This window comes from Gavialis gangeticus, unplaced genomic scaffold (genome assembly GCF_001723915.1).
Source record: "Gavialis gangeticus isolate Ggan-Ray unplaced genomic scaffold, GavGan_comp1, whole genome shotgun sequence".
In the NCBI taxonomy this organism is placed as follows: Eukaryota; Metazoa; Chordata; order Crocodylia; family Gavialidae; genus Gavialis; species Gavialis gangeticus.
Window position 1 is genome coordinate 28952345 of NW_017729033.1, and position 13260 is coordinate 28965604.

The 13260-nt window shown below is 48.7% G+C and overlaps 1 protein-coding gene across 2 annotated transcripts in view; it reads left to right on the forward strand.

Moving 5' to 3' along the window:
* The window catches only part of PPP2R2C (protein phosphatase 2 regulatory subunit Bgamma), a 342978-nt gene that overhangs the window by 208830 nt on the left and 120888 nt on the right, over positions 1-13260 (forward strand). For both annotated transcript variants that reach the window (XM_019526512.1, XM_019526513.1), the window contains exon 2: positions 5271-5368. In XM_019526512.1, coding sequence (XP_019382057.1) covers positions 5271-5368 — 98 coding nt within the window. The remainder of the gene's footprint in view (positions 1-5270; positions 5369-13260) is intronic.

Consider the following 13260-nt stretch of genomic DNA (forward strand, 5'->3'; position numbering starts at 1 on the left):
TACTTTGCTCTGATAAAAAAAAAAAAAAAAAAATCTCTGATTTAAACGCCCTATCCACATTTTTCCATGATTAAAACAAAATGCTACTATATATGTATGTGTGTGTGTGGGTATATGTATATACGTGTGTGTATGTATAATATATATTAATAACAGAAAAATGTGGATGGGGGGGTTAAATCAGAGAATTTTGGATTTCTTTTTATCAGAGAAAACCAGGACCCCTACTAATCAGGCAGGCCTTTTATCTTTCTTCTGCTGTTCAAGCTTAAGTCAATATAATCAAAGTGCTGGTTTTGATCTGTAAATCCTTAAATGGCCCAGGCCCTGCATACCTAAGGGACTGCTCCTCTTTTGTGTTCCGTTATGATCCCTAACATCAGATGAGAGCAACTTCCTCCAAGTCTATCTGTGCGCCATATCGGTTCAGGGAAAACACGTGTTCTCAATAGCTGCTCCTCAGAGTTGGAACTCACTCCCACTTGAGGCCCTTCAGAGCCCATCTGGGCACCTTCAGGAGTGCTGCAAGACCTTTTTTTATTTAGGCAGGCTTTTAGCAAGGGAGATTAAGTTTGGGGTGCTTTTGGGGAGAGAGCCACTCTAATTAAAGCTCTGCTGTGTCTCGTGTATCACCATCCCCATGCTTAAAAATGGCGGTGGGGGCACTTGAACTAAAGTTCATTCAAGTGCCACCACCATCATTTTTAAGCACAGGGATGCTGATACATGAGATGCAGGAGGCCGCTGGAACGCAACAGTTGTCATGCTCCAGCAGACTTGATTGATCACGTCTGCTCTAACGTGCTGGAATTCCAGTGCATCGAAGCCGCCTCTGTGCTTGTGTGTAGGCGCCCCGTGTGCCAAACTTCTGTACAGTTGCAGGTATAGACCGATTTCCAATCACTCATACAGGTAAAAGCATTTTACTGCCCTAAAAGTGCTGAACATGCATAAGGTAACTAAGCACTAGCTATGAAGGAACAATTTAACTGAATAAAACATTAAAAAGCTTCAGTGGTGATCTGCAGAGGAATTGGTTCAGGAGATGCAAAAGCAATCACGATTTAAACCAGTTACCAGATCTGGAGTAAGGAAGGATTTTTTTTCTCCCAATTCAGCTTGTCTTCTTCTGTAGCATGAGGCATGGTTCTCTTCCTAGGAGTCTCTGATCAGACACTAACCAAAATACTTCTTTGCCACTGCAGTGGCAGGACATAGACAGTGACCCTTGATCTGTAGTATGCCTTAGGGGGCTGTTTTTGTGTTTATGTTGCTGTGGTATACGCGAGGGTTTGGAGTGGATAATTTTTAGAATTCTGGATAGACAGTTACCCATAAATAAAGGGGACTGGGCTCAATGGCCTGGGGCCCCTTCCAGTTCTCTGTTCCCAAAATGGCACGTGTAAGTAGGAGTAATGGGTTGAAAGGAATGTTTTTGGTTGAATCAAGAGAACTCCCTGATGGAGGGCTTAGGCTGGAGAAAGAATTTCACTGCCTTGGAAAAACTTTTATATTAGGCTGCTGAAAGCACTAGCTGCCCAGGACTAGTTGAAACAATCCTGCTTTGGCTGGCTGGAGAGTAGATGACCAGGTAGACCTTTTCTATCTTTAGTTAATGATGCCCTATGAAGACTTAATTAGAAACATGAGTATCTGGAGCATCCAATTTATAGCTATTTTTCCTTGATTAAACACAATCAGCTCTTCAGTTTTAAAATGCTGCTTTGTAGGCCAGTTCATTTTTTTACAAGCAAAAGAGCAACATTAAATGAATGAATTTATAGATGCAATGGGCAGCTTTATATTTAAATGAAAGCTGGGATTTACAATCTGCCCAGTGGCTATTGAAGCCGTCGTCAGTATTCATTGCCTAGCAAATTCTCCCTGTCTCTGATAATCCTGATTGTGTTAGTGGGAAGCGTGGCACTGCCGGGAGAGATGTGAAAGGCATGCTTTTGAACAGGGAGGCAGGGGAGGGCTTTTATCTCAGCCGTCCCTTGTACACAGCTTACTGTACATGAGCAAATCAACTCTCTTCCAGCATGGAGCATTTACATATTCTGAAACGGGAACCTGGCACTTAGCCACACTGTACATGGCAGTAAGAGTCTTCCAGAGTAAGAGTTCGTACAAGACATTACTACAGTGGGTGGTGTTTCCAAAGCACTGATGAATGGGAATGTTCCAGAAAGAATTATTTGGAAGTGCATGAAAGGCTCTTCTGATCAATCCTATTCCCCCTTTAGAAAGAGCCAAGCTGGCTAATCTTTATTAAAGCAGCATGACTAATGCTTGCCTGCTGGCCAGATATGTTGTATACGATTTTTTTTGGTGACTATCTTCAGTTCTTTATTCATTGGATCAATAAAAGCGATTTTCCAATTCAAGGTGATGGGGGGGTGTTTTTGTTTTGTTTTTTACCAACATGCTTCATAAAATAAGATGATGGAGAATTTGCTCTGCTCTTTTCCAGAACAACTTAATTTTTAAAATCTAATTCATGATTAGTGCTGCAAGTAAGAGAAGTTTCACCTAGACCACCTGAGAGAGAATGGTTTTTACCTGAGAATGCTATAGTCAGAGAGGACTAAATATTTATTTGTTGGTAATAACTCTTTTTAGCTGCTACCTTTTCAAAGCTTTAAGGCAATGGATATGTAATTTACCTACAGTACTGTAGCAACAGTATGTGGTATTGTTTCCTTCCTGATCTAACTTTTAGTTGAATTCAATGAAAACACTCGTGTTGACTTCAGTAGGCATTGGCTCGGGTCCTGTGTATTGTACAGTGCGTTAATGTGTAAGCTAGTGCTTGAGGATCTTAGTGTCAAAGGAACAAAATAAGAAAACACATTGTGAGTGATCCAGGAACAAGTGCATTTATTAATATAGGGCATCAGTATTTGGCTCTTATAAAAAAACACACGCACACACTTATATTTAACTCCTTTGTCTTCCCTCCATGCATATGTTTCCCATGTTTTATTCAGTACATAAAAGCCAAACCCCACAACCCTATGACCACTCAATGCATCTCACTTCCAGTTCAAATCAAGAGGCATTCTGTTTGAGAGGCTTGGAGGATTGGAAAAGGCCCCAAGTGGATAAAAACGTTCATATATCATCTTCTAAATAAACAGGTTGCTGTTTGCTTGCTATTAATAGCAATAAGAATTTTGCAGGGTCAGGGCAAAGAGTTCTTAGGTATTTCCTCCTTTAGAAAAAGCATGAAATGTCTAAATATCTGGTCAGAAAATGTCATGTCAAAGAATGAATTTTAGACAAGAAAGTTAAAAGAACATTTTCCACCAGAAATAAATTTGCTTAGTACCTTTTAACCCTCACTTCTTGGGCAGGGTCTCTCTCCCTGTTCTCCATGGAGGTCCCGACCGTTACTGACAAAGAGCTTGATTTAAAATCCAGTATAACCACATGATGTTGGATAGGCTTTGGGTTGCAACCAAATACCGTTGGTCTTAATGTGTAGATTATCATAAAAAATAAAGCACCAGGTGAACACAACACATTAAATAACCACGTGAGTGTTTTGAATTGGCACCCTCATTTCTAGGGAACAAATCTCGAGTTTTCCGTCTTGGATAAAGAGGAAGTGCTTTGAGTATCAGTAGATACTGAGGCATGGCGCCATACTCATTTCAGAAGATACAAAAAAGCATTCAAGAGAAACAGTGGTTCCTGATGCAAAATGTTGTTTCCCAGGCAGCATGCTATACTAAAAGTGTTCTTGAAGTGGCAAGAACTGCCACTTGTGGTAGAGAGTGTATTAGATTCCCTTGCAGTTGTGTGTGCATTTGTGAAGATTAGTGTTGGAGTAAAAATACATTTTTTGCATATATTATTAAAGAAATGTGATGAGTCCATTTTTCTTTAGACTTCTCCTAGGACTTGTATGGAGCCACATTTTATATAACTGTAAAGAAAAATCACAGCCTTTCTGACCTATAATGTGAAAAGATGTCTCCTCCAGCCAAAAACTCTAAGTAGAAACAATCGCACATCCTGATTTTAACGATGTCTGTATTCTTGAATTTCTTTTTAGACATGGTGGAGAAATGGTAGGAAAAGCCATCTCTCTGTAGTCTGAAATGCATACCTTCCATGTCCAGTATCTGCCTTTTGGATGACAGTTCCTATAGTGAATCCCACAGGTGGTAGAAGGCTTCTAAAATTCATATCTGGTTTATTAAACAGGAACAGCTGTGGCTCCTGTTGTTCTCTATGTGAACTGATGGATACTGAGCAGGTTTAAAAATCTGGCTGCTTCTTTAGGCTCCTAACTGGGAGCAGCTGAGTATAGAACTTGTCTTAAAATCTGGCCCATACTTCACCAAATGTTGATAATTATAGTAAACCGACATGGGCAATATGTTAGCAATACACTATATTTGTCTGTGACTCTGCATGTAAGATGTCTTCCTAATTTGCCATCACACTAGGCATTGTAATTTAAATTATGCTAATAATGGAGGATTAACTGTGGATTATGATTCCAGCATTTATTTTCATAAATGGGTTGGTTCTTCCTTTTTGCTTGTTTTTTTTCTCTTTTTTCGCTGTGTTGTGCACTGTTTGGTACTCTTGACTGTCTTGTGGGTTTGTGATTTTGGTCTAACCTCACAACATTGTTCTTGAGGGATTTGTCTCTTTAAAACATCTCACTATATGTTTTTGTAGTCCTGAAATGACGTACTAAGCAACTCTGGTATGGCACTGTTCTGTGACATGGAAGGAGGGCAAAGTGCACAAGGAGGCACTTCTGCCTTCATGCTCCTGTGCAGGGCCTAGCCATATGCACATTTTTCTTGCATTCATGATGCACAAGCTTTGAGGCAGTGATGTGTATACAAAAGTGCTTGAAACCTCAATGAGGGCAGGGAGCATACAGTTCCTTAGAACTGGGCCTTTATACTGAGCCTTGCATCTTACCAGAAGATGAAGCGAAGCACTTTGGTATTTGCCCACTGCTAGAAACATTGTACCAGTCTGAGATCACTTCTTGAAGCATAACCATTCTCCCAAATTTCAGGCAGTGGCTGAAATCACAAAACTGCCTATTATACATATATGTACCTATTATGTCCTATTTTACTGGCAGGCAGACCTTTAAATTAATGCCTTATCACTGCATTCTTCTGTGTATCTTGTGAATCCATAATTTGTGGTATTTTTATGGACCTCTTGCTGGTTCTAATGGTTTTTGCTCTACAGCATTAGCTTAATGTCTGTCTTTTCTCACTTTTTCTCTCCAGCTGATATTATTTCTACAGTTGAGTTCAACCATACTGGAGAACTGCTGGCTACTGGGGACAAGGGAGGTCGGGTAGTTATATTCCAAAGGGAACCTGAGGTACGTTTGCTATTATTTCTCATCATAACTGTTTGCTAAGTCTTTTCTGTTACAATACGGAATTCTACCAACAAACCTTGTGTTATGTTAGCAAGATTTAACAAAAATGGATGTCATCTATGTTGATTTGACTAGGAAGTGCAGCATTTCTTTACTTTCTACAGGCCACTCATCCAGGCAAAGCAAATTGTAGAGGTTACAGATGTTGACTGTGAGAATACAAGATGAAATCCTGGCCCCACTAAAGCCAGTGGCAAAACTTATAACAATGTCTGTGGGAGAGGGACGTTGTTTCCTGTTTCGTGTGCAGAAATATGATGGGGAGAAGGGTCCTCAGAAAGTGCATTGTCCAGAACGATGCTATCCTTAGGGCCAGTAATATGTACTGTATTTACTCAAATAGGCAGAGCCAACCGCACCCTGTCATACATCAACAGGGGCATCGCTAACAGGTCCAGAGAGGTCTTGCTCCCCCTCTATGCGGTGCTGGTCAGGCCACAACTGGAGTACTGTGTCCAGTTCTGGGCACCGCACTTCAAGAAGGACATGGAGAACCTGGAGAGGGTCCAGAGGAGGCCACTCGTATGGTTGAGGGCCTCCGTGGCCAGCCCTATGAGGAGAGGCTGAGGGACCTGAATCTCTTCAGTCTCCGCAAGAGGAGACTGAGGAGGGATCTTGTGGCTGCCTACAACCTTATCAGGGGCCACCAGCAGGGACTCGGGGAAAGTCTGTTCACCAGGGCCCCCCTTGGAGTCACCAGGAACAATGGCCATAAGCTGAGGGAGGATAGGTTTAGGTTAGATATTAGGAAGAACTACTTCACTGTAAGGGTGGCCAGAGTCTGGAATAGTCTTCCCAGAGAGGTGGCGCTCTCACCTTCCCTGGAAATCTTCAAGAGGAGACTGGATAGGCACCTGGCTGGGGTCTTATGACCCCTGCCACCCCCAGTGCTCCTTCCTTCCCGTGGCGGGGGGTCAGACTAGATGGTCTGTCTAAGTCCCTTCCGACTCATTGATTCTGTGATTCTAGGAATATCACGCTTGCCTTTTCCCAAAAAAACAGCTAGCCAATGCTGGGGTGTGTGTCTTAAGTGGGGATTTTCTTTGCCCGAATTTCACTGCATTGAGGCATAGAAGGATAAAGATGCTGTGACAAGGTGGCTGCCAGCTTCTCTGTCCCTTCTAGGAAGCAGGAGGGGCACAGCCCACTGTTAACTCTTTCACAGCTGCTCTCAAATTGGCATCCATTTTGGGCAAGTTTCATTTTATAACAAAGACACGGGAGATATTGTTGCCAGCCATGGCCATTTTCAAGGGATCTGGGCCAAGCTGCAGAAGTATGACTAAGCAGAAGGCCCCAAAGCCTGTTTCTGAGTGACCATAGTATGAACCTTTGCAAATGTAACACCTAGCTTGGTCATCAAAATAAAGGAACCTATCAACATGTCTAATTTAACCCAGTAATGAGGTGCAATTCAGTAAAGCACATGGCCTGAAAGTAGACATTATAAGGTAAGACCATACATTAATGAATACAAATATAGTATATTATAACTTTATCTTAAAATATTATTAGTAGTGATTGGTGTAACTAAATGCATGATGTTATTTTGCTATAATACATATATTTTTTTAAAAAATGCTTAGCTAATTTATAATCTACAGCCTTGTGAGAGAAGACCATTAGCTAAAGTAAAGAAGAAACAGGACAATGTTAAGCAGCATTCCACAATGGGGAAGGAAAGGAGATGATAAATTCTCCCTTATTCTTTCCCAAGGAAATAACTCCAAACTAAATAGATCCCTTCCAAGTCCACAAAACCTGGTTCAGTCCAGTTCTAAATGTTTCAGTGAAACAAAGAAATTTAAATAAAACCAGTAAAGATCACTTATTAGAAAATTAGAACCAGGCTTCTATAAATATAGGGTATAGGATGGAGTGACATTTAGAGAACTCAGAAAAGTCAACATCAAATCTGCATGCCACCCTCCTCCTGTTTCTCAAGCCAATAAGTCTTCCTAGCCAATAGGTAAATATCTGTGTTGTGTTTGCATGGTAGCTAGATAGACTTTGGGATTTTTGTATTTTGAAGTACAAGCAAATAACAGGTTGGCCTGTAGACCTGTTTCTGCCTCTTTTATCAAAGCTAACTCACATGATTACCTGTAATCTGAGTAACAGTGAGTGCATCTACACATGCATTTGATCTGGGATCAGTTTACTCTAGAATAAACTCTCTTGTGCAGGCATCTATACATGCAGGGACTAGGCAGAAAAATTGCTGTTCTTACCACTGAAATTCCTGCAGCCCTGCAATGGGCCCCTGTTGTCATGGGGGGGAGCTCCAAGGGCCACCACCACCTCTGTGAAGCTGCCACCAGCAGACACACTGACAGTAGGCTAGGGACACCACCACCAGGGCTGCCATCATGTTCCAGGGCCTCCAGGAGTGGTGGCTGCACATTATCCAGCACACCTGTTATGACAAGCCATGGCTGAAGATGTTCCGCAGGACCCGTTCCACATTCCAGGAGCTTCTCGAGCAGCTCTGGCCCCACCCCGAGCAGCAGGACACTGCCATATAGCCACTCTTCCCTGTGGACACCCAGCTAGCTCTCACCCTGCTCAAGGTGTCAACACCTGCAAGCCTCTGCTATGTGGGCCATCTCTTTGGGGTGGGCAAGACCCCACCATCAGGGGAGACCATACTGGAGGTGTTCAGGGCCCTCCAGGACATGCTGGGGCACATGGTGCTCCACGTGCACAACCCCTGGCAGTGATAGCGGGGCTCTGTGCCCTGGGATTCACCCAGTGCACTGGGGCCCTGGGCGGAACCCACATACCTATCACCTACTCACTGTGGGGCCTTCATGCACATGAGTGATGGCTGGGAGGGCAGTGCCCATGATGCCTGCGTCTTCAGGAGCTCTGGCCTGCTGGGCCTGGTGGAAAGTGGGTGCTTCATGCTGGGGTGCTGGATTTGCAGCTGGGTGCCATGACCGTCTCACCCCTCCTCACCAGGGACCCTGCCTACCTCCTCCTGCCTTGGCTCATGCAGCCCTACACTGGCCAGCTGGAACCCCACCAGGCCCACTTTAACCACTGCCTGGGCTGGACCTGCATCCTGGTGGAGTGCAACTTGGGCCATCTCAAGGGGCACTGGTGCTCCAACTGCCCACCTCGAGTTTCCAAAGGACAGCCTCCCCCAGGTCATTGTTGCAGCCTATGTGCTGCATAACATCTGTGAGGCTCAGGGGGAGATCAGTCATGAGACTTGGGTGGAGGAGGTCAGGTGGGCAGAGGACGCCTGGAAGTCGGAGCACCACCTGTGGCAGCAGCAACAGCAGTGGGTCCCCCCACTGAGGCCTAAGGTGAGCCACACACCCACCAGCAGGGGACAGGGCAGCAGGTGTGGGAGGCCCTGGCCGACCACCTCTTTCTGCACGCCTCACTGTAGCCCACCTGGACCACTGCCTAAGGAGCCCTGGATCTCCCCCAAGCACCACGCTCACTGCAAACACATCGCAGAAGAACAAATTCCCCTCACATCACACAGAGCCCCCTTTCCTCCTCCCTCCCCGACAAACAGAGCCCCTCCATCACCCATCCCACCCACCATCAATAAAACACCCTCTTCCCTCTGAAAACTTTGTAGTTTTCCCTGAGGCTGCCTTTGTGCAGTTTTCCCAAGTTTGCCTTTGTACAGTTGCCAGAGCTGTCCTTTGTATGGTGTCCCAGGGTGGGGGGCTGTGGGATGGGGCACTTAGAGGGTAGAGCCTGGGGACTGGTGCCCAACATCCTGGCCACTGGCTAGTCCCTTGTGGGTGCACACACCACAGTGAGGGCAGCACGTAGGGGGCTCGCCCATGTGGGCTGTGCAGCCTGTGTCCAGGGCTAAAAGGTCTGGTGTGTGGTTCTGGCCTTGCTGCATGGTGCTGGAGTGAGCAGCGGCACTGGGCCCAGGTGAGGGGCCTGGGTGGCGCCGGATTCAGGGTGGGGTCCAGGACAGGGGCTCCTGGCTGCTGGAGGTGGTGCAAGACCTCCTCCCAGGCCCAGCAGGGGGCAGCATGAAGGCAACTGCCAGGGCCAGAACAGTGTCCAGCACCCAGCAGTCATTGTCTGTGGCCTGGACTGCCTCAGCCAGGATTGTGTTCTGCTCCTGCAGCAAGGTGACTCCAGGGCCAGTAGCTGTGCCCAGAACTTCTCAGTCTGCCCAGTCCTGCACATCCTTGTGGGCGGCATCCTCCTCCCACCAGACCTGTGTGTTCTCAGCCAGTCCTCCAAAGCAGCCGCCAGGTGTAGGACGGAGCAGTCCTATGTCCACCTCTGGTGGAGCTGGCAGATCAGCAGGGACCCAGCTGTGCGTGGTGGCAACCCTGCGGCTGCATTCCAGTTGCCAAGGGCGGCCTCTTCCCTGCGTGCAGCTACAGGACCTACAGAACCATGAGACAGAAGCTGTTTGTGGGAGTTTGCAATATTTCTCAGATAAGAGGCTCTGTACCAGGGGCCATGTGGCGCCTGGCCCCAGATCAGGCATGCATGGGTCCCTAGGGACCATGGTAAATCGGCTGGGCAAGCCCGGGCCCAGGCAGCTGCTGGCTGAGCCCCCTATCCCCGTGTGCTCCCCAGGGGCTGTTGGGCTTCTGGGTGTTGGCCTCGGGCAGCCTGCCTCCCCCACCGCATTCTCACAGTGGGATAGGCCAGGCTCTTGACAGCACCTGCTGCTGTGGTTCCAGAACTCACTCCCCCTCCCCCCGTAGGGCAGCCACGGACCTGTGCTCCTGTTCAGCCCATGGAGGGCAGGCTTGTGGGGTGGGGTGCGGGGCTCCCAGATGACTGGGACAAGGAGCTACTTGCACCCCTTTCCTCCCTGCAGGGAGCCTCTCCGGGGAAGCACCCTGGGACTAACTCTGGCGCACTGGCACTGTGCCCCGATTGTTCCCCATGTGCATGTGTCATGGGCAGTACATGAGGAACTGTTTGTGCAGACTGAAGGGTGCCTGGCCCATTATGTCCTGATGCTGCTGATTGCCATGGTGCCCTGGGCACACCTGCGCACTTAATACAGGACCATGAGCTATGATGGTGCAGGTGGCAACCTTTGCTGGCAACTCAAGGGCTACCTGTGGCTGCACTACACATCCCTGCCCCCTCTAACTGAGGAGGCCATCACTACTGGCATCAGCATGTTCCTCAGTATGTGAGACTCCCATGCCTGCCTAGTTTTAGGGGCATGGGTTGCTCAGTAAAGTTCTGCACTGTCTCCCACCTCCCTTCTTATTGTGGGGGTTGGGGGGAACCCAGGGGCAGGGGAGTATGGGCAGGGATGGGAGGCAGGGGGCCGAGACTGGGAGGTGGGGGCCTGTGTCAGCCTTATGACATGGCTGGGGCTAGTGTGGCCAATGGTTCCACTCAGTTGTTGCTGTCAGCAACTGCATGCTGCTCTGGCCAGCATCCTCAGATGGTGGGGTGGCAAGCACAGGCATGGGCACGGGTGTGGGAATGGGCCTGGGCAAGGGGAAAGCCATTAGAGATCCAGGGGCTCTTTGGTCCCCGTATGGCTGCTTGTGTGCTCCTCGGCCTGGACAGCTGTCTGCAGCACCCATTGCAGGGATACAGCACAGGATTGGCACCCACATGGCTGAGACAATGCCCCACAACACTTGCAGGCTGTGGGCAGGCTGCTGGGGGTGAGCTGAAGTTAGGTGGAATTGGCCCTGTCAGCCAGAAGCTGCCTGCAGCTAAGCCTGGGGGCAAAGAAGCTGGCTGGAGCCTGCAGCAGTCTGCAGCACCCTGTGGGCTTGGATGGTGTGGCTTTGGCAGCTGCGTGGCAGCACAGTCCCAGGCAGCAGCACTGGGGTGCAGGCAGGCTGGCAGAGCTAGGCTGTGGCCTGCCCATGGAGACAAAGGGGCTTGTGGTACCCTGAGGCTCCCTGCTCATGTGCCACAGGGCTCAAAATGCCTGCAGGCTTTTAAAGCCTGAGGTAGGAGCTATGATAGAGGCAGCCTAGCTCTGGAGCAACAGAGGCTCCCAGTTTGAAGCCCTGGGGCTATCCTAAGGCCGGTCCCATAGTGGTACGGTTGACTTGGGGGCAAATTTGCTCCTGGGCTGTGTCTACCCGTGTGTAACTGCACAGTAACTAATTGTGCTTAAATGTGCTACCTACGACAAGTGCAATTACTGTGCAGTAAACTAGGCAACTGTGCAGTTAGGCATCTCATGTAAATGCTCCCAGTATGTAGTACTGAGGTGGCATCAGAAGTGGATCTGGGGGCGTTCAGTGGTACAGCTGCACCCCTCCTCCGTCCTTTTATTTCTGCTCCACGCAAACCTCAAAATTAACTATATGGAAGGGGAAGTGACATTTCAGACAGGACCGAGAAGGTTGATTGATTTCATGGCTCATTATCATCTCCCTGATTCCTGCTAATCTCTCTCCCCATCACAGTTGTTGATGACCCTCTATCCTTTTTAAAGCTCTTTATGTTCCACTATTCGAATTATCATTTCTTCTGCCATTTTGCTGTCTGTTAGTCATTGTTATAGTCATTTGTTATAGGATAAAACTTGCCCAAAAATGGTGCTAATTTGCAAGTGACCATGAAAGAGTTAACACTGGAAAGGACAGAAGCTGGCAGCCATTCTGTAGCACAGTGGCTTTATGAAAAAAGCCATCCTGGGTACGTCCAGATGTGCCCCTACATGCCTCTGGCTGTGTCTCAAAGCAGTTTGAGGGACGGCAAGAGGCACACTGGGAACAAAAAAATGTTCCCCGCACTGCATATTTCCAGCACAGGTTCAAAATTTGATACCTGGATATCCAAGTATCAAAAAAAAAAAAAAACCAAAACAGTAAAAAAGTGGAGCAGGAGGCTTGGGTCCTCCAAAGAGATGCTCTCATAGCTGGCCAGAACATCTCTATGCCTGCCCCTTGACCCGATGCTGCAGCATGCTGCTTGCTTGTGCAGGGTAAACAGAAATGAAGACTGCAGTGACATGGACCCAGGCTCTGTTCCAGGTAAGTAGGGGGCTGGAGGGGGCCTAGAAGAAGTGGGGGCTGTGAGGGTGTGGGGAACTGTGGGGGGGGCAGCTCATGAGGGGTAGGTTCCCTGCCCACCCCCCACATGGCCCACATCCCGCCCTCCACAGCTCCCCCACACGGCCTACAGATCACCCACAGCAGCAGCAGTCATCGGGGCACATGGGGCAACCTGGCACAGCCCCAGCCACCTGGCACTTAGCACTACCTGTGCCATGTCGCGTGGTCCCAGCCTGGCTCAGTGCAGGCCCATGCGACTTTGGGCAGCTCTGGGCCACTCAAGCTTTCACCCAGGTCCTGCACCACTCACAGGGACCACCTATCGTGTTGAGCCAGGTCCTGCCTGCATGGGCCCTGTGCACCATCAGGTTGGGCACACAGGACCTGGCCCATGCACAACAGGTGGTCCCTACGTGTGGCGTGGGGCCCCAGGTGACAGCCCGAGTGGCCTGGAGCTGCCTGAAGGTGCACGGCCCTGCACTGAGCTGGGCCAGGCTTGCATAATATGGTACAGGCAGTGCTGGGTGCCAGATGGCCAGGGCTGAGCCATGCTGCCCCACGCTGTGTGTGGGGTGTGGGGGCTGTGCCAGGAGTCCCCAAGTGCCCCGATAGCCACTGCTGCTACAAGTGAGCTGTGGGCCATGCAGGGGGGTGGTATGAGGGCCCTGCGGAGGTGGGTGGGGTGGGCTGTGTGGGGGGCATGTGGGCCATGTGGTGGGGCTGTGGCCCTGCAGGGGGGGAGGCTGGGGAGCTGGGGCCCTGCAAGTGGGAGTTGGGTCCCTGTGGGGGGCTGGGGCCCTGCTGGTGGGAGTTGGGGCCCTGCAGGGGGGGAGCCATGGGCCCTTTGGGGGG